The sequence below is a fragment of the Alosa alosa genome, chromosome 21, assembly GCF_017589495.1.
Source record: "Alosa alosa isolate M-15738 ecotype Scorff River chromosome 21, AALO_Geno_1.1, whole genome shotgun sequence".
Lineage (NCBI taxonomy): Eukaryota > Metazoa > Chordata > Actinopteri > Clupeiformes > Clupeidae > Alosa > Alosa alosa.
Window position 1 is genome coordinate 87,778 of NC_063209.1, and position 21,657 is coordinate 109,434.

At 39.9% G+C, this 21,657-nt stretch overlaps 2 protein-coding genes across 3 annotated transcripts in view; both read right to left on the bottom strand.

Annotated features, from left to right (window-relative positions):
* Positions 1 to 10,988, bottom strand: part of myot (myotilin) — a 78,226-nt gene extending 67,238 nt beyond the window's left edge. For both annotated transcript variants that reach the window (XM_048230702.1, XM_048230701.1), the window contains exons 1-2: positions 10,287 to 10,988; positions 1,261 to 1,408 (exon numbers count right to left, since the gene is read on the bottom strand). In XM_048230702.1, the coding sequence (XP_048086659.1) occupies positions 1,261 to 1,408; positions 10,287 to 10,963 (825 nt within the window). In that variant the 5' untranslated portion in view covers positions 10,964 to 10,988. The remainder of the gene's footprint in view (positions 1 to 1,260; positions 1,409 to 10,286) is intronic.
* An 8,824-nt stretch (positions 10,989 to 19,812) lies between these two features.
* Positions 19,813 to 21,657, bottom strand: part of LOC125286791 (palladin-like) — an 84,875-nt gene continuing 83,030 nt past the window's right edge. Inside the window, exon 9 of the mRNA XM_048232068.1 lies at positions 19,813 to 19,843. Within this exon, the coding sequence (XP_048088025.1) occupies positions 19,813 to 19,843 (31 nt within the window). The remainder of the gene's footprint in view (positions 19,844 to 21,657) is intronic.

Sequence of the window (21,657 nt, forward strand, 5' to 3'; positions counted from 1 at the left end):
AGGCTACATATAGTGATCTTTTATTGAGCTCATCCAAGTGTTCAAAATATTTCCCCCATCCTAGCATCTTTACACTGGCTACCTGTTAAAAGTCGCACTGACTTCAAAATATAACTTCTAACATACAAAGCCATATATGGCTGGGCACCTGAATATATTAAAGATCTCCTAGTCCCATACAACCCACCTAGACCGCTACGATCACAGAATACTGGACTTCTTGTAATCCCAAGAATTTCCAAAACTACAGTAGGAGGCAGAGCTTTCTGCTACCGCGCACCACTCCTCTGGAATAATCTCCCTCTCTCAATTCGATTAGCAGACACCCTCCCTATTTTTAGGTCTTAGACTTAAGTCTAGACTTAAAACATACCGCTTTAGTGCTTCCCATAGTTAGGTATGGTGCAGTGTGGAACTTCAACCACCTCAGAGTTTTTTGGAATGGACCAGTACCTTCGGCCTATTGGCCGTAACAAAATAAGCCGTATAGGAAAACTCTGGCAATTTTTCACATAGATCTCTGTTTCTCGAGGTCACTTGTACTGTCAATCCAAAAAAATTAAATAATTTGGGGGCATCTTTAAATCATGTCCCAAAAGGGTAGCACTGTAGATGTGTGGATGCTCTTTTTTTATTCATACCAATAGTACTCGGTGACCTTGAGAAAGAGATCTATGTAAAAAAATGGCCCGATGTTTAGAATATGAGCTTACCACAAGGGCCTCAGGCTCTGCAGTACTTACAGTGTCATGCCAATATAGACCTCTGAAGTTCGCCTACAAAAAGGAACCAAAGCTGCCATCTTTGCCCATATAAGGAGATCCGGGTGTTAATTGAAGCTAATTATCTTCGGCAAGTTGCATTGTTAGTTATCTCTGGGTGTGGCAGTATCCACAGTATCCACTCGAAGGCAGACAACAAAACTGTGTAAAGCAAAACGTCTGCATTTCCTATTTCTTTGTCCCCGCGAGAGTTTAACAGATGCAATAATATTTTCCCATAGAAAAAATCTCAAGATACCGGATCTCCTTATTTGGGCAAAGATCGCAGCTTATTTGTAGGCGAACTTCAGCGGTCTATTGCTTATGATGTGACATGCTTGAGTTGACCAGTGGGTGTTTACAGTGTGAGTAGACCATTGATCATGTTTCTTGTATTAATCTTATCATGTATTTTTTTTTTCTTTTTTAAAAAACAACAATGAAACAACAAAATGGAAAAAGAGAAAACAACACATGTTCTATTAAACATAATTAATACCTGACAGCTTTTTCTTCTTTGTACTTCTTTGGAGCGTAATTTTCTCTCAAGGTCCTGTATGAGGGCATCCTTTGACCCTTGAATTTCTTCATCAGTGGAATGGGAAACAGGCCGGGATGTGGTCTTCTTTAAGATTGGCTTAGGGAAGCTATGATTTTAAGAATACAAATTATGAGACTAAGCATGGCTAAGTTGCTAAATACATACAGTATCTGCAATTGCTATAACAAAATGAAAAGAAAATGAGAATATTTTTTTGTAACCAAACTATTCATATGCAAATGCTTCCATTAAAATCACATTCTGAATGGTTCCAACTATTTCACCAGCAGTTGACAAGCTTAGAAATTAATTTTGCCTATGTATAAGTGCCACCACATTGAGATTCTGTATGCCTCAAATGTGTTGTTTAGGTGTTTTCTCAAGATTGATACCTAAGCCCTTGAATGTGTGTGGGTTTTTCTTTTTGGTAAGCATGAAACTTAAAAAAACAATGGGCTCAGTGGGATTGTTGTGGAAAAGACTGAGATTATGTTGAGATTCTGTTGATTTATTAGCAGAAATGCAATTCACAGTAATATTCATTAATGTGTAATCACCTGTAATTGACAAGGATAACATTTTTTAAAAACTCAGACTTTTTTTCTTCAAGTCAGTGGGCCACAGCCAAGTGTGTTCGGGGTACATAAAAATGAAATTTTTGAATTGCAATTACAGTAAAATCCTTTGTGTGTGTGTTTTTACATTTTGGTTTACACATTGTTAAATTAGAGCTTTTATCTGTGTGTCGATAGTTTTCAGTAAAGAAACTGAGACCCCAGTCTCAAAGTGTCTTTGTACAAAGTCCTGGTTGTGTTTAGGGAAATGGATTTTTTGTGTATTGTCTATTTTTTAAGTAGTTTTTAAAATCGTGAAGCATTGTGAGGCATTGTACTTTGCTACATTACAAATCCCATCCGTTACTGAGTCTAATGAAAAACCGAAAGGGAGAAAAAAAATTGCGCAAGGAACCACTCCATCAGCGAGTAGCCTACCATAGGGCATGAATCAAGCTGGAGCCAAGTCTTTCTCAAAGCAATGGAAATGGAGGCAGATCACAAGATCACCACAGATTACATGTGTAACTTAGATAAGTATATTTTCTGCTCTTTCAATGGGTTGTCTCAGTTCATCTTTAGCACTAACGATTGCGGAGATATTCAAACAGTTGGGGATTTCGTGTTTTAACATCATGTTAAAACACGAAACACCATGGGATTTCGTGTTTTAACATTTCTGCTCATCTTTCTTTGGAAATAAGTTTATTAGCAGTTGTTTCCCATCATTTTGATCTCTCTCTTTTTCCTGTTTTTGACTTTGTTTTTTGGTAACCCGACTTGACTTTCTTGGAGAAAGACATTGCACCAGCAGCAAAACCATTAACGGTCCACTACTAGCGATGCTCAACTAAACAAAATGTGATACCTATTAATCCTTGTGTAGGCGAACTAAATCATTTGGTGCAATGGAGAGCGATAGTGACCTTAGACAGGCACTAAGTTTTGCACACAAAATGATTTACTTTACATTTTGTCTGATATTCATTTTGACATTTAATTTGGACATGGAAATGATGCTAATATCGATGTGCACACCATAAGAACATTTCAAAACCAATGCATTTAATGGAATAACCATAACGCAACATGCCTTCATGAAGGTGGAATTAATTGTTCATACAGGCAGTGTTTTACCTCTCCATATCCCTATGGGGCCAATGAACGCAAAGTGTGTATAAATTCACATCCATTCTTCTTTGTTTGCTGAGTATTCATCACAAAGATATCAGATATCACATGCATATCATGTAAAACTAGATGGCTTCAGCTTTCACATGGTGCTAATTCCTAGTTGTTGTGATAAACAGTTTGCGAGAAATTTAACTTAAATGTACATGACATTTAATCATATTTGCATTCTGCATACAGCTCTGCATCCATCTCCACACCCATTCTTCTTGCTGGAATATGTCATGCACTTCACTTCACACTTCACTCAACACATGACAAACCATATAAAAATAAACAGTAAACCTTACCAAATACAATGAAAGCATTCTTCTGTAAAATTAGCCGTTCCAAAGTAATCTGGTTTTGAAATGACCTCAGTGCGCTGGGAGACAGTACGGACAGCCACTACTGGGCAATCTAAATCCTTCTCCCATTCTTTAGAATTGAACTCTTTGCGTTTGGGCTGAGGGCACGTGAATACTTAGAACTTCAACTTAGAACTGTTGAAGTTTTGGTCTGTGACCAAAGTTGATGTTTTTTTGGTTGTTTTTTTTAGCTGACAGACACACACATTACACACATGAACACACAAAAAAGAACACATATTGTACACTACTAAATGGTCAGGGAAATAGATAGTAAATCAACAGTGTAAATCATTACTAATAAATGTCTGACAAAAAAAAAAGAATTTATGTAGCAGGTCTTTTGCTGTAGAGATAATGACCCCCTATCCATACAGGGCCGGCATTCCCATCATCTTGCGATAGACTATGCATAGCCTAATGGCTCCCCTGCCCCGTGTCACACCGCCTCTGCTCCTGCTGCGAGCAGCATGGCCAGATCTGGCACTGTTCCCACCACTGACATTGGGCAAAGGATCATCTACACTGGGCAAAGGATTCAACGTTTGTGCTTGGTGTAGGGCAGGGATGGGAGCAAATTTGCTACAAGCCGAGGGCCGGACTGGTTCAATGTTTATTAAAACATGTTAAAATGACTGCACGTAACCTATTGAACCAAGACGTGTACTGTATTTTATTTAATGATTAAATGAATAATGACTGTGACTGAAGTGCGGGCAAAGTTTGCACAGAAATGTATGATTTTTCCCATCCTCACCGACCTTGTCATAAAACTTGTTTAAATGATCATATGATGCCTCCTTGCTGCTTTGTCGTCTACATCAGCCTTTCTCAAACTTCTTTCAAACAGTCAATGTTTAAAGTGCTAAGATTGCTATGTTTGCACAAAAGTTTGTGAAAACATGCACATCAGAGTACTGCTTTACTAATGTAAAATATAATTAGGCCTACAATAGTTTCATTGTTTTTAAATTGTTGCATGATGCTTGCATGAGAAATACTTCTCAAAACAACAGCAGTTATATAGGTGCCGTTGTTTTGGGATGTTTCCTTCATGCAAGCATCATACACTGATAGAATATTTATATGCTATTTAATTACAAAACAATTTACATTGTTTGAATGCATGAATGTAAGGATTCAGGAAACACTTTTTTTCACACAGCTTTTGTGAATGGTAAATGGCGGATCAGATCATGCGTAAATCACTGATCTGGAGATCTTTAACTATCTTTAACTAAGACTAATTAATAGCTTTTGGCTGACTTTAATACTTAATGCCAAACAGTGTTTTATATAGTCTGTGCTCTGTTTTTTATGGCAGTTGCATAAATCCACGTCATTCTATTAAATGGCATTTCATAATTAAATAGCCTTCCAATAGGTTGAAGCTTAGCTTTGCTACCAACGTGCACACGCATGCATTGAATAAACGCTCATACCACAACTTAATTCTATGCCTCTATGTTTGATCACACCAAATTAACAAGCATTGCCTACTAATTGCAGAAATGTTTGTTTTCTTTTTCTGTCCGCGGCTCCTTGATCAATTGCGCAGCAAATTATCAGACGATGGCCCGGGAATAATTTCACTCTGCAGACCATTGTCCACATTGCGGACCGCGGCCCATAGTTTGACAGATGGTGACCTGCATGCTGCCATATTAAAGCCTTTTTACGGTGTGTTTTAGCCGGGTTTTCGCGTGGAAGGCTCTGTAGAAATCTGTCACGTTCGCACAAAATATGAACGAGTTCATGAACTTTCGTTCAATGAACGCGTTCAGGCACAACACTGGAGAGGGGGGTAGCTGAAAGTTGACATCTGCCCTGACTGAATACTGATGAATAATGAAGCCGAGGCCCACTTGCGGCGCCGCAGTGAGTTCATGGGCTACCATTGCATTGTGGGGAATGGAGTATTGATGCGTGCAAAACAGCAGCCGGCGGCTGTGGCCTGCGGGCCGGTTCTAATACTAATCAAATATCATCCCAGGGGGCCGTAGATCATTCATTCGCGACATGTCTGGTGTAGAGCTAAACTATCACTTTGTCCAGCTGCACCATTGCAAGGCAGGGACGCATCTGAAGCCTCGTCACTAAACGAATCACCGTCATTTTCTGAAGGCAGATATTCCCTTTCAGAATCAGGCTCCGCGAATAGAAGACCCAACACTTCATTTCGGACGATAATCTAATGCAAATACTCGCTGACATTGACAATATCGCTCTGATAAAATGGCTCACTCGTACATTAGCTCCGCTATTGCTTGCACTGATTCAATGTGCTCTAGTTCGAAGATTTTGTTTAGAAGCATGACGATTTTCTGAATCGGGGATGACGTATGACATGTCTGCCATCTAGTGGAGTGGAGGTCAAACGAAACATGACGTTCCGTTTTATTCAGTGCCGCATCTTGTCGAGTAAACTCAACCGTGGCACTTCGAGGGTTAAAGGGACAGTGTGGAACGTTTTCAGTTGTTTGTTAGCTAGATTAACATTTCCCATTCATAAATGTGGCCTTATTCATGTTTAATTACCACCACCACCAATTCGAAGCATACCTATGGGCTTAGAAATCGGCATTTACATATACATAGCGTTTATAAACGCTCCATCTACGTGCGCCATTTTAAAATAACGGTGACCAGCTAGGGACATTTGTGAAATACAGCGCCGTCTTTACCATGCAAAGAAAAACTTTCTTGGATTCATCTGCTAAATTTCCCTACATTCAGTGATGTAAATTTTGAACCCGTTTTCTACAACCTACATGTCTTCCTAACATTCCGACATTGGCATTGCATTTTTCAATGAAACAAATAAAGACAAAAAATAAGCATGTTTCATTTTCTGTTGGTCTTATTACACTTTCTAACTTGAGAGGAGACAAGTTTTAAATAGGAAAATTACCGTCACTTTTAAACGTGATGCTAGCAGGCGAGATGCTAATGGTCTAATCCGATTCAATGATCTATGCTAGGCTGGAGCTAAAAGTGGTATAGCCAGACTCAGTGAATGGCTGGATGAACTGGAGAAAAGTAAAAATCAATTGTTTAACTCAAGGGAAGGTGGAAAATGAGCGTAATTTACCAAATGGTGGAATATCCCTTTAATGCATAGCCTAATGTTTTTGTTTTTAAATAGGCCGCCAACTCCAAAACAAATTGAATCGGACCAATCGGGTGCAATCTCCGTAAGGAATCTGGTCTGCAACTGTATGTTTAGGTTGGTGTTTCTCCTCCTAAATATCTTGGCTAAAATATACATTTTCTTCAGAATAGCCTTTTGATAATGACTTCTTGAAGAGGCGAAAGCCAAAACACAAAGTTTTCAGACCAAAGAAAACAGAGCGTCTCAACGAGGAAGAAAAAAGTCAATGTTTTTATCCAAACTTTAATGTGCAGACTACACATTTGGCCTTTAAAATCATATTTCTATGTCGTTTTAAAGTAAGTTATGTCAATGATTGATAGATAAGAGGTTAAGGAATGTGTTCGTGGTGAAATTAGAAAATACATCATTCAGCCATTTTTTGACTAGCCTGGCTCCGCCTGTCTGCGTACTTCCGCTCAATTACATTTCCCTACAGTACTGCATCTGTCATAGCTTGATCCGCCCTCGTTTACTTCGGCTTCCTGGAAGCCGAACCAACCAGCAAACAGAGGGCGTCCCTGAGAGCGATTCCGTTACACAGGCATGGTGTTTCAATTACTACGTCCCTGCCCCTGAAACAGACCATTTGGAATACATCAACGTAGGGAGCGAAAAGGGCTTATATACTTATGAAATCTTTGAGCAAATGTGAATAATTTCCCATTTCCGCGAAAGCATCGTAAGCCTAAGTAGGTCGTAAATTCCTTTTATGAACATCTTAAGATTTGCGGACTGTTTCCCGAAACCATCGTTGCTTAAGAACGTTGTGAAAACACCAGTAGATCTATGAGTGGTCCAGAGTACTTGCTAATGTCTAATAGAGTCATAACAGGTACTTCTCACTGAGATCACCAGGACATATAGCTATGTTATTTAAGCCTACACATTTCATCTCATTTAAGCTCACATATTTCATTCACTTTCTAACTCAGGCTCTTCCTCATCTTCAAACATCTTCTTCAGTGACACTCCAAAACACTATTGCGCAGGCAGTGTACACACTGGGACTCTCAAAAGTAGCAAAGACCAGGCATAACAGATGTAGCCTACTGAGCAGGCTAATGCCAGGCTATAGCCTAATGCAGCAGCCGTGGCCTACTGGTTAGGGCTCCAGGCTTGTAACCGAAGGGTTGCTGGTGTCTGCGTACTTCCGCTCAATTACATTTCCCTACAGTACTGTGTCTGGCATAGCTTGATTCGCATGTTTGATTTTATCGCAAGTCTTCTAATCGTGGCTAATGCAAGTAGTGGAGTGAACAATATAAAAACCAATAGTGACCTCTCTCCAACACCGAATAGGAAGGGGCAAAGTAGGTGATAGCTGTAGCCTATATGATTATTTGTTATTTTGTTTCTTATAAATTATTAGTCAGCTATTCCACGTGACAGAACAACTCTGCAGTATATTGGTTAGGGATGTCACACATGAAACAATGCTGCAGAAACAAGAAAATATTACTTTGATATGAGTAGGCTATCGTCTGAGTTCCTGTTGATATAGTGCACGTTGGGAAATAATTTAAAGGAATATAGTTGCAGTCTTGTAAATAGTGACCCTGCAAGATCCCTAGTCGTAGTAGTCTGTGACTTAAAAACTCTATGACTTGTCTTTAGATGTGAAAGGGTCTGAGACTGTAGTCTTTCAAAAATCTTTTCCAAATCTTTGCAAAGTCTTTTGGTGTAAGGATGGCATAAGCCTATTATGGTCATACATCTTGCAACAAACATGAAAACAGTGCAATAATCTAGGCTAATCTTAAATAATTACTATTATTTAGGTCTGTGCGGTGTATAGCCTACTGGGGATGCTTTCATGCAGATGTCAAAGTTTTTCTATTTTCATATTCAAATGAATTAATTTGTAGATCTTGTGTTAGCTGTGACGGTACAGTCACCTGACATCACCAAATTAGAGGATATTTCAGAACTATTAACATGGACAGCTCCCCTTAAGAGCAGTGCACGCACAATCTTAAGATGAATCATAGAAAATGTGCATGTATCCATCGTTATCAAGAAACCGGGCACAGGCGTCTGCACAAGCAAATGGATGGATGACTTCATCTTCATGTTCAAGTTGGAAAGAAATGGTCAAATTCAAACAAAGTAGGCTATGATGGCTGGATGATGGCTTCATATCAAGTTAAAACTGAAAGTGTGAGTCGGTAAGCTTCAATATCTAAACGGGGTGATTATAACAGGGTTTTCCCTATTTAACCATGTAGCCTCATTGATAAGGTAATGCTGGGAAATATGCCACCTTGTGACAGTAATGGGAATTAAGCATCAAATGTGATACTATCATGTTAATTTGTAACATTCTGTGTAACCTACATGTATTTAGAACTTGGCCTACTGCTAGCATCAAACAATATGCCGGCTGTTTCACCTTGTAGTGGCGCTCGACCTTAATATAGCCCTCAGAAGTGCTTAGCTGGAAAAGTGGCAGAATGTGTGCAAGAGTTGTTAACATAAGAAATGTCAGATTTTGGAGTAGCTCCACCCAAATGTGTAACTGCCTCCATGACGCATAAAAAGACAGTCAAGTCAAGTCACCCTTACGCACATGGGAAAATTTGCCCCTTAGAGCTGAGCAAATAATGGCAGTTATTAGCCTATTATCTTATTTGGTGAAAATCATGGCACATGGGCAAGTTCGTTGTCAGCACTAATTTATATTTTTGCTATAGGCCTAGGCCTACAGAACATTCAGTTTGTAGCCTTAGAAAGTCACAAAGATTTGGCTGAAGTAAGCCTATATGACGGGATTCATTTAAGGTTGTCAGTTAGGCCTATATTGCCAGCTGAGATTCAAATATTGGTTGCTTTTCTTTTCTTTTCATTTTGTTAGAAAATAATTAAATTGGATTGAACAATGGCAATACTATGCAAAACTCTCACGTAGGTAACCAATGAATAATATAGAATATGAAACATGGATATTTCTTGTCCATACATTTCATATCTTTGGTATTTTTCTACAATGTAGAAAATAGATAAAATAAAGAAAAATCTATGAATGAGTTTGTGCATGTGTCCAAACTTTTGACTGGTACTGTGAGTCAGGCATTTGAAGGTACATAACCATATATCACGTATTTGTGGTGTAGCACCACATATTGAATGTCATTAGTGTAAAAATATAGCATTTCCTCTGCCAATATTTTGTGGTGAGATAAGTTTCATGAACTATGCCATAAAGGATCTCTACAATATTCTGTCTGTGAAATTCTGTCTAGGTGGTGCCACAACTTGAGCATTTTTGCAGTTATGCATGTGTCTGTTTGTAAAAAAGACTATGTTGTAGCACCACCATCAGGAACCTATTAAGTAGGGCTTCTGATGTTGAAAACGTATTATATTTGCACACATATCACACATGTGCATCTGACGCACACATCACATGTGAGTGCATTGTTGGATGATTATATGTCACAAGTTGCAGAACTGTAGGTGCTCGGGTCCGTCATCGCCACTTTGTGGTTATATCTAATTTTATTGTTGAATTTTAGATGTTTGGGTGTGGTACATGGGCAAAACAGGGATATTGAAGACACTGCCTGGCCAAAAAAGTGACATTGGACCATATTTAACTATAATTATAGCTCCCATTTGCCATGGCAACCTTAATTTGCAGAAAAGAACAAATCTGAATTTGAGTGACTGCCAAAACTTTCCATTCCATTTATGTACTGAAAATGTTTTGGAGTGTAGATGAAGAAAGACAAGAAAACTCACACATTAGTGGTCCCTTGGTTATATCCCACTGGTAGGGAAATGTATGTTTTCTGCTGTGGTGGACTCATGGTCTTAGGCAGGGATGGAGATATACTTGAAGGTGCTGGAGATGGACTCACTTGCAGAGTAGAGACAGGGGAGGTGTAAGTTATTGCTGTTGACTTAGGAACGGGGTGAGGAGAAACTGGAGAGCCTCTCATGGATGGTGAGTGCTGCCTCGGTGCTGGAAAAATATTTATTGTCTGAGAAGTCCTGTCACCCAGCTGGGCACTGGAAACTCTGGAGAGGGCTGTCTCACTGTAGCACTTGGGGGGTGATACAGTTTGGGAAGAAGATTTTGAAGAGATCAGCCATGATGAGGTGGGGGGAGGTGAAGATGCTTTGGTGTTTCTGTTGGCCTGCATGCTATCTGGGGACTTCAGGTTTGATTGAGATTGGATGAAGTGGCTTGGCCTCTCATAATTGAAAGCACTGGGTGGATAGAGTGAGGGTAAGAAGGTAGGTAGATTGGCAACATTCATGCTGCCACTGGATACATCAACATTATTTATCTTGCAAGGAGGAGTGAATGGTTTGGCCACACTGTTTTTAATCTCAACTGATGAAGGGGAGCAGAGGGTAGTGACAGTTTCGGATGACACTTGACCCACTTGTTCTGTAGTACCTCTGCAGGGCATAGCTGTGCTTTCATCCTCTGACTCTGAGGGCCTAGAAAAAACAAAACCATTATATTCAAACTTATTAAAAATACTTTCATTTGATTCAGAATGACTGACTTTGAACTGACATTTACAAGTTTACAAACATATCATTAAAGATCAGTCAGCGATTGTACACGGTTTCAAGCCTATAACATTTTGGTAACACTTTATAATAACTACACACAATTCATCATTTATTAAGCCTTTGTTACTTATTAGTTAATGGTTTGTTCATCAGTAGTAATTTATAATTTATCATCAGTAAAGCATTTGTTCACACAGTTATAAATAGTTTGTTCATAGTAAATAAGCCTATATCTTAAATATGCTTATACATTATTGTTAATACTTAATAAATGATGCAATAATATGTTTTTGATTAAGTAATACTTGCACTACAGTACACATGCACTAATGATTAGTTAGGGTGAGAATACATATTAGATAAACCACTTCCTAATACTATAATTAATAATTAACTCAGGAGTTACAAGTGGTTAGTTAATGATATTTTGTGAGCTCATCTAAAGTGAGGATGTTTTATGCCTTGCAACACATTTACAAATGAGTTATAAAGTTTACACTTGCATTTATTCGTTTAGCCGACACTTTCACCCAAAGCGACTTACACATCTCAATGAAATTAAAGGGCAAGGCCACATTGGTGGACGCCGGTAACACCTCTGCCCAGTGGTATTACAACAGTCAATTCAAAAATATAATATAGATATGCGTGTTTACTATAAACAAACCATTTTTAACTGTGTGTAAACATGATGGCAGTAGCCTGAAAAGTTGGGGGTTCGATTCCCGGCTTTCACTGTTATGTCAATGGCCTTCAATTTAATTGACATGTGCACATCGCTTGTCTGCTAAATGAATGAATGTGAATGTAATCTTTACAACTCATTTGAAAATGTGTTGCAAGGCATAGAAAGTCCTCACTTTAGATAAGCTCACAAAATATCATTAACTAACCACTTGTAACCCCTGAGTTAATCATGAATTATAGTATTAGGAAGTGGTTTATAAAATATGTATCCTCACCCTAACTAATCATTAGTGCATGTGTATATTGCATAATTTATTAAGTATTAACAATAATTCATAAACATATTTTAGATATAGGCTTATTTACTATGAACAAACTATTTATAACTGTGTGTACAAATACTTTATTTATGAGAATTAACATAGGAACAATGCTTTACAAATGATGAACAAAGCATTTTGTAATAGTTTGCAACTGGTTGATAATAAGAAAATTATTTCATTATAAGTGGTTGTTTCATTACTTATTAAGTATAAATCATGTACTTACAAACATATTTTTTGGATAGGCTTATTTACTATGAACAAACCATTTATAATTGTGTGAACAAATGCTTTACTGATGATAAATTATGTATGGACAAGAAATTACTAATGATGAACAAACCATTAACTAATAAGTAACAAAGGCTTAATAAATGATGAATTGTGTGTAGTTATTATAAAGTGTTACCAACATTTTGTGTCACACTCAACAATCATCTCCTCATGACCGCAAGTTGCCCATTCCGTAAGCACACTTTAAAAAACCTGGTCTCTGTAGGCTGCCCAAGGTCCGAAAATGGGAAATAAACAAAGTAGGGGCAGCCCAAACCTAAACAAAACCATGCGTGGAGTTTCTCTGGGAAAACTGAAGGGAGGGGTGAGCTACCTCTCTGGTGGATTTCATTTAAAACATAATATACGTTGTTTTGGACAGAAGCATCTGCTAATGCATTTTAATATAAACATAAACAAACATGACTTCCTGCGCAATCACTGACTGCACCTTTAATATAGCAGCATCCTTCATAAACTGAGTGAAACTTTTAGTGCCTCACAGAGATAAATGTGTACAGAGGGCAGGGAAAGACAGCACACCTGCACAGTAAAGTTGCTTCAGAAACAGATAATATTTTATAGACTAGAATTGCATCTCTGAGGAACTACAAGAGTGGGCTTGATCAGGTGCAGTTCGCTAAAAGGATTGCAACATTACCTCGTTTTTGAAAATCGGGCGCACGGATCAAAAGTTATCTACCCTGGAAATCCAGAGTTCTCGCGAGAGCACAATGGAATTGTCTCTGCGAGACACTCTGGCAAAGAGCAATGATGCACGTTACTTTTACCCCAACATTCCGGGGAACCAGCTAAACTGATGAAGACAGCGCTACAACGTTGGAGGACAGTACACATTGGTCGTAGTGCCGCTATAGCTCCGCCTAGCTTCACTCACATCCATCTGGGACCTCTTCCATTGAGAGTGATTTCTGCAACCGACTTTATGGTTCAGCCAATCAGGACGCAGGACGGGAGTTTCATAGATGTGACATAGCGTAGAAGCGACTGTGACACTGTTATTAGCGTCACAGGTTGGCTTCGATGTGAGTGGTTGAAGTAGCACGTCAGTAGATGATGACGGACAAGTGGCTTATTCAATCATATGCAAGCATTTTTTGATTAGGCCCAGCCTTCTGAAGCAACACTTCAATGGATCGGTTCCAGATGGATGAGTGGAGCAAGGCGGAGCGAAATTCATCTGGCTAGGGTCAGGTTAATGGAACTCAGCTTAATCCAAGGATTTCAACGGTACCTCATTTTTGAAAATCGGACATACGGTCACGTCTTATGTCGACACTGTCAAGTGTAACGAAAAGTGAACCGTATTTAGTGATATAAGGTGACACTCTCACTTATGCAGACCGAAAGTGTCCCATTTAGCTCCCATAGTAACGAATTACGTTGCTCTATCTTGCTAGCAATCAAGGATCTTTGCTTTGGCAGTTAGAGCTGTGATCATAATGTGTGAGCATTCCGCCATTAATTTCAATGGGGCCACATGGAAAATATAAGCAGGATACACTGGTTCGGGCCTGAACTTTTAGAGTTGGAACCATGTCCATAGCTCAAATGCAATGGTAAAACTGAACCACTGAAGATGACGTGTGTAGAAACAACAAACAACGTTATTATGACCGCCGCGCAGCGAAGCGGCGGTCATATAGGTTTAGTCAGATTTTTATTTATTTATTTTTTATTTTTTCCTTTTTCGCATGTCCAAATTTCCGTCAAGGATTCCCGGGACACTGAAAGACCGGGGTAGACGAAACTTGGTGGGCATGTAACCCCATTTGGATAGCATGGAACCATCGTTTTTCGTTTTGATCTGTAGCCCCCCCGCTGGACTGCACCCCCCGAAAGGAGGGTAGGGCAGACACAGTTTTCTGTGAATATCTCGAGAACCATAAGGTTTAGGAGGACCATTTTTTTTTGTATGTTGATCTCAAGGGGCCATGTCAACCCATTCCATAACCACTCATTTCATGTATAGCGCCACCTAGTTAAACACAAAAAAGCAAAAAATTAGGTGTTTTCACCACAATATCTCTGGCTGACATGGTCAAAACTGCACGAAATTGAAAGTGTAGGATCATTATGACACCCTCCGAATGCATGCCAAGTTTTGTGAACTTTCGTTCATTGGGGGCCTTACAATAAAATAATTTATGTGTACATTTAGTGACCGTACACCAACAAGGATTCCCGGGACACTGAAAGACCGGGGTACACGAAACTTGGTGGGCATGTAACCCCACATGGATAGCATGGAACCATCGTTTTTCGTTTTGATCTGTAGCCCCCCCGCTGTACTGGACCCCCCGAAAGGAGGGTAGGGCAGACACAGTTTTCTGTGAATATCTTGAGAACCGTAGGGCCTAGGATGACCAATTTTTTCCGTATGTTTGCCTCCAGGGGTCATGTTAACCCATTCCATGTGCACACATGTGCATAAACAGATACACACGCACACACATACATTTACAGTAATCATACGTATGACACATCCTCACAGTAGACATATGTACGCATGCATGCACAAACACACAAGCACGCACATACACACACACACAACCACACACATAAACATAAACTTGTACACGCACACATGCACACAATTCAAGAATTTCTTAGAATTATGAACAGGCAAGATGGGGGTGGGGTTGTATAAAATTAATTTTACATGTGAAATCTATGAACTAATCATGTTTTGGTACTTGTTGTCTAGCAGATACCAGTGAGAATTGAGTGTGGATAATGCAATTTAGTGAGACAGTTAGAATCATATAGGCCTTTCAGCGTGATTTCTTTTTGTGGAAAAATCTAGTTTCTAGTTTAAAAAAACGAACGAAGCGGATGCTTGCTGTCCATGAAAACAGCATAGAGACTGGCTAGTCTAATGCAAAAATGGAAATAACAGGTCTTTGAATTGACACACACGAAATTAGACTGTTGTAGGCCTATAGTCTAAGTTAAAAGTTGAGTGGGCATAAATCACGACTTGTAACAGAGGTAAATATCGTAGCAAATAGCCTATGGTGATGACACAGCTTTTACTGGGCTCACGCATTGGGCGCCCTGTTTATGCCTATCGATATCTTCATATAGCCACAAAATATCAGAAAATGGTTTTGCATTAGGCTTATAGCCTAGCAGATAATAAGACTACCAAATTAATTAAACAAGAAAACTGCATGTGTCTTTCTTTCCTCCGATTGGAATTAATGCAATTACTGTGCAAAGTGGAAAGGGAAAAAAGTGTGAGATTTCACATTTGTTTATGTTGTAAGAATATGAAATTAATAAATATCAGAACAAGGCTTTTGCGAATTAGCCGAAAGATGAACGATAATGCACCATACTGTAGCCTAGTAGGCTAAAGTTTGCGAGATGGAAAGAGGAAAATAGAGTTTAAATTATAGCCTAATCTAATGCACTGTTGTGCGTTTTAAATCCGAAATGAGAAGGAATGTGAGGAGACTGCTATTAAAGGATAGCCTAGAAATCTAGACGCACCCTAGCGGCGGCAAATTCATTTGCTCAGCCTGTACATCTAGTATCGAACCATAGGGATTTCTATTGGCTTAGCACCGTGGATGTTCTCCAATCACAGCGCTCTATTTTGTTAGAGAGTCTTAAGGCGGGCTTAACAGGATAACGACAGTCCTGCGACTGTGAACAACAAGGAAGGTGGCTATGGCGAACGAAGAGCGGTTGTTTTGAATCGGGCGTTGGCGTCAACTTTGGAGGAGTTGGACTTGTGCTTTTCTTTGAAAGTTGAGCAACACAATGCACTTAAGTCATTACTTTCGAAGAAGGATGTATTTGCCGCTTTGCCGACCCGGATAATGGATATGGTCGTGAAGCGCTGGCCTATTGCATGCCTAGGCAGTTTGAAAGACAATTCTCTGCCCGCCCCTTGGATTAAGCGAGGTGAATGGTTCGATGCCAGACTATACATCTCAATGATATAGGATGGCCCCGCCAGGCTAATTAAAGGAACCATATGTAATATTGTGGCCAAAACTGGTACTGCAACCACTTTCAAATTACTGTAGAGCGGTGTATCCCCTCCCCCTCCCCCCTGACTCGAGGTTGCCAACCCGGATGCCAAAACACTACTGACTTTGTGATTAGTAGATAGGTAGAGGGTGGCGCATCAGGCCAAAACACAACATGACATGACAAAACACAACATCAACATCAGTTGAGGGCTGCAACTTCACTTTTTAAATGGCAATATCCTGGCCGGACTACTGTTGTCAGTGATATAAGTATTTGAAATGAACATGATTGCTTAATGTCTGGTGACATATCAGGGCCATTTTATGATTAATTGAAATACATTTCTTATGGTTCCTTTAACTTTAAAGAATATAAGCCTATCTACAATTGAAACTACCGGTAGGCTATCTGCAGCCTACGCAAATGTAATAGCCGTATGTCCTGGTCTATGGATGTCTGCTTAGTAGTTGACAGCACATTTTTTTTTTTTATTATACTTTTTAGATTTTAACGGGCTGAAGAGCTGTTGTCCGTTATTGTTCGTGCAAATATAGGCTGATTCATGTCTCCTTGCATTTTGCAACTGTGGGTCCATGGTAAGCACCCGACAGAAATATTGTTTCATTTTGCGAGTCTACACTCTGGTGTCCCCTCTGCAACATGTTCGCCCCCCAGTGCGGCCCTGTTTACTGGCAATGCTACAGCGGACTTAAGCTACCACCTCGTAGCGAAAAGTTGTAATACATTTCACGCAGCTGTGTGAATCACGGAAAGCGCGAATGAAGTGACCTCTTAAAAATGGGACCCACTGTGTATTGTCCATATTTAATGCTGGTCTCTAGACTTTATCCATGCACTGTTGAAATTAATGTTACCATATTACTTCAAACCTAACCTTGCACTGCTATAATTCTTATATTACTATGTTTACATTTGTCTCTTATATTGTCCATATTTAATGCTGGTCTCTAGACTTTCCTGCATTGTTGCACTACCTCCATGACACACACTTCATGGAGCACATTACCACTGCATCACAGGGTTAGTCCCTGCCCTGTCACTGCAAGCGACTCATGCTCATACATCCCTTAGTGCATTCATGTGGATCTTTGATAAGGCGAGACACGGCAGGTGAAAACATTGTTTTTGCACTGGGCCCAGTTCCCCAAAAGCATCTTAAGCCAAAGAGCGTCGTAAAGTCCCTCTTATGAACGTCTTAAGATTTGCCGACTGTTTCCCGAAACCATCGTAGCTTAAGAGCGTCGTGAAAACACTCGTAGATCTACAAGTGCTCCAGAGTTCTCGTTACCGGCTAACAGCGTCTTAACAGTACTTCTCACCAGGGCTCCGAACCGGTTCAAGGAACGAAAACCGAAAACAAACGGAATTTTACGGAATTTTACGAGGAGCGGAAACGGAAAAGAAAACAAAATGGTCTTCAACAGTTCCGGAACAGAAACGTTATTCTGAAATCCACAAAACCGGTTAATAACGTTTTTTTTTTCGTTCTCTATATATTTTATAAAATTTCACAAAAGCATATCCTATGTCAGGGAGAATATTTCCGGTTGTGCGAAAAACAAGCCCGCCTATGCGTAAAAAATAGCCTATTTTGCCTGTCCACGCCTTGTCGTTTTAAAGTCGGAATTTGAAATGTTTTGAAATGTTCAATTATAGCCTATTCTATGTAGAAGAGTTAAACGGGAAATTTGAGATAGGCCTTGTCAGCAACAGACAGGTTCGTTTATAAACAGGGTTGGAATTATAGCGCAAGCCTTTGAAGATCTCCATATGGATAAAACTTAGGCTACAACCAGGTAAGGAGTTTAGCACGTATCCAGAAATATTTTTGATAAGAAATTATTTATGGGCATAGGTTAGGCCTACAGTAAGTCTGTAGGCTATGGGATGGATAGCCCATCTGAATGTTTTTGGATGCCGCCTGTGATTTATTATTTTTGGGCATAGCTACGGTATAGGCTAAATCAAGGGGAAATAATAAGTACGTCTATTCTAAGGTAAAGTCCACAAAAATAGACTTGATAGGCCCGCCAAACACTGCCGGAACTTTAAGAACGAACGATATTTTGCGTTCCGAACCAGTTCAGGACCGATATGTTGGTGGCGGAACGCATGCAAGAATGAAAACGTTAAACATAGACCTACCTGAACCGTTCGGAATGGAACGTTTGAAAAATAATTTTGTTTTCAAGCCCTGCTTCTCACTGAGGTCACCAACAGGACATACAGAGGAATTACAACTTAGAATACATAATCCAACTTACGTTCCCATTCTTTATTGTGTTTACCTGTGATTAATCAGATTTTAGCGTGCAAAATAGCATAGCCTACATTTAATGGTCATAATAATGTGATGAAAAGCGGACAAAAATGCAATCAAGTTATGAAACGAGACGTTGCCAGAATAGTTTGCCATTATCTTTGCTAAGTGAAGGCTATATTTTATTAGGCCTATGAGGTAAAAGCAGAGAAAGGAACATGTGGTTTAGTCTGTAGCCTACTGCATCAAAATCTAAACCTAGCCTACACATTTCCTCACTTTCTTAATCGACTTCTTTCTTATCTTCAAACGTGTTCTTAAGTGACACCGCAAAAACTTATTGCATGGTGCAACAATCTAATCTTAAATAATTACAATTATTTATGTCTGTGTGTGGTATATAACCTACTTGGGATGCTTACATGCAGATATCAAAGTGTTTCTATTTTCGTATTGATGTGAATTAATGTGTAGATCCGAAGTTTAAACGGTAGGCCTATAGCTGTGACGTGCAGTCACCTGACATCACCATCAAATTAGAGGATATTTCAGAACTATTAACGTGGACAGCTCCCCTTAAGAGCATCTTAAGAGCAGTGCACGTGCGTTCACGCTACGAGCATGTTCGGGAAACAGTCGGAAAAACCAAACGAACGATCGTAATATGAATCGTAGAAAACCCTCGTAAGAGTGTGTCTCTGGCGTTATCGGGAAACTGGGCCCTGGTCAATTTCGAGATTTTGGGCTAATTTGCTACCTTAGCATGTATTCTTTCACACTACAACAACAACAAAGTCCGATTTACACATTTAGATGTTTATTTCATTACATTTGGTCTACTCGCGCCTGTATATTTCTCCTAAATTCACCAGAAGTTAGCCTAACGTTTCACGCTCTACGGCGACCGTGATATGAAACACATCATGTGTAATACCGTTGGAAAGCTGTTTTTCCTGAATGACGTTCTGCAATCCAAATATAGACACTTCCTTTGTATCCACAACCAATCGCGAAAGTTAAAGGCGAGTCTAGGCTGAGAACGGAATTTCATTAACTGTGTTCCAAGGCTGTTTTCTCAAATTGAGTTTTTCTCATTTTCCAGTAGAAACATCTCAGCCTATGTAGCACCTATGTACACCTTAGGGACTTCAACTACAGAGAAGTGGACTTGTTACTTGACATTTTGTGTGGTCAACACGTTCCTGGTGCCATGAAGAAAGCTGCAGTCTCACACCTAAATTGTCTTGGATTTATTTTGACCACAGTTACATCCCTACTTATTACGGCATCAAAACAGCAAATTCGAACTGGACCCGTCCTAAATGCAATTAAACCATATGCTTCAGACCATGTGTTTCAAACCGTCAAAATAAGGCCCAAGGCGTGTATGTTCCAGAATGTGTCTTACAGTTTCCTAGACCTAACACTTGGCAAATTTTAATTTGCCTTGCAGATCCATCTGGCAAAGAGGAGGGCTTAAAGGAGAAGTTCGATGTGAACTTTAAAGTGTGTTGAAACATGATACCGAGTGTGAACTTCTGTCTCATATCTCATCTCGGCTTGTCCCCTGCACTCCGAAATCTGGCGCTAGTTGGCCGATGCTACCAACAGGTTTTCATTGATTAGCTAGGTTAGCTAAGTAACATGGTTAACATAGTTAGCATGTTAGCATGCTAGTTAGAATAGTTAGCATACCTACTAAAAATGATTAGCTAAGTTAGCTAAGTCACATGGTAAGCATACTTAACATGTTTACATGCTAGTTAGCATAGTTAGCATACCTAATAAAAATGATTAGCTAGGTTAGCTAAGTCACATGGTTAACATAGTGCTAGTTAGCATTACTACTAAAAATGAAAACATTAGCTAAGTTAACTAAGTTAAGTAACTTGGTTAACATTATTATCTTTGATAACATAGTTAGCATAACTGCTAGCAAACATTAGAGCCATTCCAACTGTCAGTTATCACAATTATCTACCTAAATAATTTAACCATTTAAATTATCCACCTATTTAACCGCTCAATCATTCCAACTATATTAAACCTTATCTACCAAGCAAATCATTTAACTATATAAACTATCCACCTATTTAACTGTTCAGTCATTCCAACTATATTAAACCTCATCTACCTAGCAACCAATATAGTTTGTTTTTACTCTGTATGATATTTTACATCATATTTGTCATGAGCTCTCTCTCTGCCTGGTAACACGCGCTGATTAAAGTCTGATGACCTCCACCTGTTCCTGCTCTGCTCTGCCTCACCCTCGTTTACCTACCAGCTGCACTGCATTCACCACTCATCATGCCCGGTATATAAAGCCTTGCTTTTCAGTCCACACTTGTCAGATCGCCTGCAAACCCGCACCAGTTACCTGCCTGTCTTGGAAAACGACTCTTACTCTTTGCCTGTGAACCCAGACCCGGCCGACTACTTCTTTGATCTCCAGCCCCGGTAATCTTGACCTGCCTTCCGTCTCTCTTCTCTACATCACAGCCTAGCCCTTGACTGTACTGCTGCTTTGTTTCAATTGCTGTTGTGTGTGTGTTTCCCCCAGGACTTCCCGGATCATCCAGCTCCTGCCATTGCTGCTCGGCTATTGGGGGAACACACACACGCAGACTCTTGGAACTCCCGGAACCCTGAAACCCTGTAACCCCAACCCTTAAATAAACATTCTAACGTGACGCTTTTGTGGTCCTCGTCCCTGTTTGGTGTCTGACAGTGCGATCTGACCAAACATGGACCCAGCGCCGACGGTCGAACCAGCATGGAAACCGGAAGAACCAGAACCACCCACCGCCATGCAACGCCCTGGAAGAGACTGGAGAGAGAGGCAAACCGCAACACTGCTGACACTGCCTCCCTACTTCTGAGCCGCCTACCAACAACTTGCAATGATCATTCAACTTCTCACGGCCCAGCACCCGGAGTCTCCTCTGCCCAGTCCACTGCTGCCGTGGCTGCCGGAGCCCCAGAACCCAGGATCGGCAACCCAGAGCGTTCAGCG